General features: G+C 40.0%; 1 protein-coding gene across 1 annotated transcript; it reads left to right on the top strand.

The window, feature by feature from the left end:
- The first annotated feature begins 1100 nt into the window (after window positions 1-1100).
- On the top strand, window positions 1101-2693 carry LOC122065785 (AP-4 complex subunit epsilon-like). The gene has a single exon (XM_042629637.1). The coding sequence runs from the start codon at window positions 1224-1226 to the stop codon at window positions 2241-2243; it is 1020 nt and encodes a 339-aa protein (XP_042485571.1). The 5' UTR covers window positions 1101-1223; the 3' UTR covers window positions 2244-2693.
- Window positions 2694-4971: the final 2278 nt, after the last annotated feature.

Raw genomic sequence — 4971 nt, 5'->3', positions numbered from 1 at the left:
TTTTGGTTGGTTGGTTGGGGGGTGGGGTGTGTAACAATAGAAGCTCTTATTGCAACCTGCAGGTACCCAAGTTCGCGTTAAAACCCATTGTCAAGTTTTGGAGAAGCCTTAATTGTTTAGCTTTTCTTCCTGGATATTTATTTTACCTTTGTTTTGCAGTTGGGTCTCTAGATTTGCTTATCTTTACATTTACCACTTTAATTTTATGGTTTATCCTGTTTTCAACATTCTGATCGACTTAAAGTTCCCTGAGACAAACTTAACACATTTTAGCAACTGACAAAGGCAAATGTATATGCCAATTTGGTTACTTTATGCATGTACCTGTGTTGAAATTTTAATGGGTGGTTGTGTCAGATACCCCATATCTCTGCCCAAAGATTGTACCCACAAAGAGATCCATATGGGGCTTTCCCTTGGTGACACTCATATTTCTGCTTGTTGACTACTGACGTTCTCTTGTTTTGTCACTTTTCCTGATGTTTGTAAAGTAGTATAGGATATAGACATCCAGTCTTTCATCTCAGGCCATCAGGTCTATTTTCCTTAGAAGAAGGGGGGGGGGGGGGGGGGGAGAGAGAGAATCTAGTGTATGGAGGAGATCTCATTTGGGAAACCGCCTTTTGAGCTTAAGTTAGAACTGTGAGACTTACTCATAACTCTGGCCCATAAATATTACAGATAGATTTGGATTGAAAACGAGTGGTACAGATTTGGGTGAACCCCCACTGACAGATGGGTCAATGTTCAAGTCAATATGGATTTTTTTTAAGCAACCAATAACTCTGTTATATGTAATTGTAACCTGTATTGGTTGGTTTTCAGTTTTTCCAGTATTAGAGAATATTCTTTTTTTGGTTTGTTGCACTGTATCGTAGTTTAGAATGAATTTTAATATTAATTTAGGTTAGTTTGATTTAGTTTCTATCTTTATGACATATGATTCTCTATAAAACCCTATAAGGGTTCAGTTGAATGTAATGCTTTTACAGTCGCAATCTGGTTTCTGTTGGCCAGACGTGTCTTTTACCTTCTTACCTTTGGATTCTTTTTTTTTTTATTTTCTCTTTTTTAAACACTTGTAAATTCAAGGTTCTCTCTAACCTAACATTTTCATATCCTTCCTGCAGGTCGATAAAAGTCTTTCGTTCCTTGATGGTTATGTTCAGGAGTCATTGGTAAAAGGAGCTCAGCTTTACATTCCTGAGAGTGAGCGATCTGGAATGACTAATGTCAGTAACTTTAGGAGTCAAGGCCATCATGACTCTTCCACCCATGGTCTAAGGTTTGAGGCTTATGGACTTCCAAAACCTTCTGTGGCATCAAGAACTCAACCAGTTCCGCTCGCAACCTCAAAGGAACTTGTTCCTGTGTCTGAGCGAACTTATCCTCAAGATATTTCCCACGCTACATCAGTGTCATCTGTCTCTGAACCCGGACCCACTGAGCTCAGGCTTCAACTTGATGGGATTCAAAAGAAGTGGGGTAGGCCTACTTATTCCCCTACTGTGCCATCAAACTCAAATTCCAGTTCCCAGAAACCGGTGAACGGGGTTCCGCAACTTCTTGTACAGGGAACCGTTGGCCCACAAACTCGTGATGTGTCTTACGATTCAAGGAAACCACAAGTTGAAGTTCCTCCTGAAAAGCAGAAACTTGCTGCGTCCTTATTTGGGGGTGCGTCATCAAAGACAGGGAAAAGACCAACATCTACTAACCATAAGACTACTAGAGTCCACAGCCATGCTGCGGAGAAGTCACAAATGCCGACTACAACAGTTGCGTCTACTGAACAAGCTGCAGAGAAGGCTTCTCAACCGCCTTCCCCGGATTTGCTCGATTTGGATGAGCCAACTCCTGGGGATAACACTGCACCCTCAGATCCATTTATACAATTGGAAGGACTTCTTGGGCGTTCTGATATCTCTTCAGTAGCCAATTCTGCTGTTAGTGCTTCTAAGTCTTCTGATGTTATGTCACTCTATGCAGAGAGCCCCATGAGTGGGCTGGGTGATCCTGTAGCAAATACAGAACCAGCTAATTTGGATCCTATAAACCTCTTGTCTAGCTTGTCCAATTTAGCCAATAGAAATGTTCATGGAGGATCTGTAGCTACGCAGTTGGCACCTGTGAAAAAGGGTCCAAATCCCCAAGACTCCCTGGAAAAGGATGCAGTTACAAGGCAGGTTGGTGTAACACCTTCAGGTACAAACCCAAACTTGTTCAGCGACCTGCTTGGCTAGAGCACATGGAATTGATCATGCAGTGCATTACACGGTTTTGAGTTTAGAAGGCTTTCATTTGAGTAATTGCTTCCTGCTTCTGGTATGGATTGTTCATGTTGCTTAGTTCAGGGAAAGAAAATTATTCAGTTACTAGAGCTACTGGAGCGTGGGGTTGCAAGTGCAGAAATACCTAGTGATTTGCTTCAAATGTGGATGGGGTAAAGCAGTGAAAGCAAGCTGCTTCTGTATTTTTATGTAGTTTTGTAGTAATATAGTTTTGATGGGTCGCTGTAAATTTGTTAATTTGTTTAGCAAATCAATTGCAATAAGATTAATGAAACTCTTTATGTATCTTAACAGTAGGGCTTTTGCAGCATTTCGGGAACAGGACTGGTGGAATGAGCTTTTTACCGCTGTAATTTAGTACATCTTTGTATTCATTGAAAATCTTACCTTTGCATTTTTCTATCTGGTTAAGCTGCCTCTGTTCTGCTGCTCCTGCCATAGGTGTTTCCCAAGATCTCAAATTTGGAAGACTTGCTATTTCCTTGTATACCAAATATCAGTTATCCTCTGAACTGAATTATGCGGCACCAACGTGGGTTAGATTATTTCCGCCAAGAACAAAAAAAAAATTATTGGTCACTTCTTTTACTTGAAAAGGATATTCTTATTATTTAGTTGTACGATATATTATAATTTAATTACTTGTAGACTTCAAATTTTGGATGGTAGAATTACTTTAATGAATGGACTTGGAACAGCATTGTTCACATTCTCCCAAGTATTAAAAGTATTTTTCATTTATTTATTTAATTTTTTCTTATATGAACAAAGAAAAATTCCATTAGTTAAGGTAACTGAGTACACCATCCATTGTTACAGTATCAAAAAACATTATCTGTTGGAAAATAAGCATAGGGGCGAATATCCAGATTTGGATTCAAAACAAGCAAAATAGTTACATTAATGCCATCTCTCCTCATCCATCCTTCTCTACTCGCTCAGAATTGTTGACAAATTGGCAATGGAATGTCCCTCTCCTTGAGGCCCTTTTTTCTACTCCTTAAGTAGATAATTTTCTTGTTTGCCATCTCTCAAAGGAATTCTATCAACCAAAGGTGTAGCTAATTCTCTTGACTCGAAGTTCTTCTTCTCCCAGAAAATCCCAATATGATCTCTCTCATGGAAATCAACTCTTCACCCTAAGTTCAAAGTGTTTCTATGGAAGCTTCCAAACGAGGGTGTTCACCCAGGGGCAAACTTAGAGAGATTTTTTTCCAGTTAATTCTGTGTCTTGTTTCTCTCTTGAAAGAGAAACAAATTGGCACCTTTGTCTTGCTTTGTTTCCAAAAGAATCTGGGCAGCTGGGGTCTTGGATCTCTGTACGGAAAACTTGCATGCCCCTCCATTAAACTCATGTTGGAACATTTAATTGCCCTCGCTGGTCTGTCAAAAAAAGATTCAAAATGGAAAATCTTTTAACCCCTTAGTTGTACTAAAAACGTTGACATTATTCATGATCTAAACCTAATCCAGGATGGATGCCAACAGAAACCTAGTGCTAACCCAAACCCAGCCATACCATGGTTAAAATACCAAGTTCTTATACCAAGCACATCCTCTTTTATTGTTAGCGATGGGAGTTTCATGGAAGAGTTTTATGGAAGATTCAAGCGAAGATGGATGGGCATTTTTATATGATTCTTGTGTTTGTATCCTTAAAGGCCCCTTTGTTTGACAAAAAAAAGGTGAGAAAGGTTAAAGAAGATGGGACACTTATAATTCAAACAAGGTCATTTAATGTAATAATTGTTGTCAGTTGATATACAATTAATTTTTTCCACACATTCACTTTTGAATTTTAGTAAGGCTTCATAAAAATTTGTTTTGTGTCATCTCTCTCCTCCTCCTATTTCCCATAGAATTCCACCTCACTTCCATTTCTTCTCGTTGTCATAGAGATGGATCTCACTAAAAATTACATATTCTATTATTTCCTTCCATTCTCTTTTCTTGTCAACCCTACTCATAACATTTGGAATCCACCCTCACAAGTTTCTCACCCCTTTTTATCCGTCAAACAAACAGGGCCTAAATTTTAGATTTGCAAGAAGTGCACATGGATCAGAGTAGGGGTGTCAACCGATCGGGCCGATTCGGTTTCGATCGGGCTTAATCGGGCTTGAAGACTTTCAAAGGTTACACCGTGTCCGCCCATTTAACTAATCGGGCTTAGTTATTGAGGGCATGGTACACTTTATATTCGGTCGGTCGGTCTCGGGTTATAATCGGGCCACCTTAATCGGGCTTTAGTCGGGCCTTAACCGGGCTACGGACATGTTTAATGTTAAATGGGCTTTAACCGGTTTTTAAACGGGCCCTCTTTAAAATGTGCTATTATATTCCGGCCCACTCATGCAAGCCCAAAAAAATGACAATAAATCAATAAATGATGCCAAATATAACCATTATTTAAAATGTGAACATGTCTTTACTTTTTAGTTTTTATTCTTTAATTTGGGGGGTAAAATAGGTATTTTACAATCATTAAAGGGTCGGGCCAAGTCGGTGCACAATAGGCCGGTCTCGGTCGGGCATTATTCGGTCGGTCTCGGTCGGACGCCCGACGGTCCAAGTAGCAAAACCGAGACCGACCATTTATAAACGGGCTGGGCTCAAGCCCGACACGTTTAATAAACGGGCCGGGGCGGGCCGGTCTATAAACGGTCGGTCCCGATCGGTT

The sequence above is a fragment of the Macadamia integrifolia genome, unplaced genomic scaffold (assembly GCF_013358625.1).
Source record: "Macadamia integrifolia cultivar HAES 741 unplaced genomic scaffold, SCU_Mint_v3 scaffold212, whole genome shotgun sequence".
NCBI classification, from domain to species: Eukaryota; Viridiplantae; Streptophyta; class Magnoliopsida; order Proteales; family Proteaceae; genus Macadamia; species Macadamia integrifolia.
The sequence above is the reverse complement of the archived record's forward strand: the minus strand, read 5'-3'. Positions and strand labels throughout refer to the sequence as shown.

Excerpts from the sequence above, each read along its gene's own strand:
- LOC122065785 (XM_042629637.1), top strand. The coding sequence starts at position 1,224 with ATGACTAATGTCAGTAACTTTAGGAGTCAAGGCCATCATGACTCTTCC.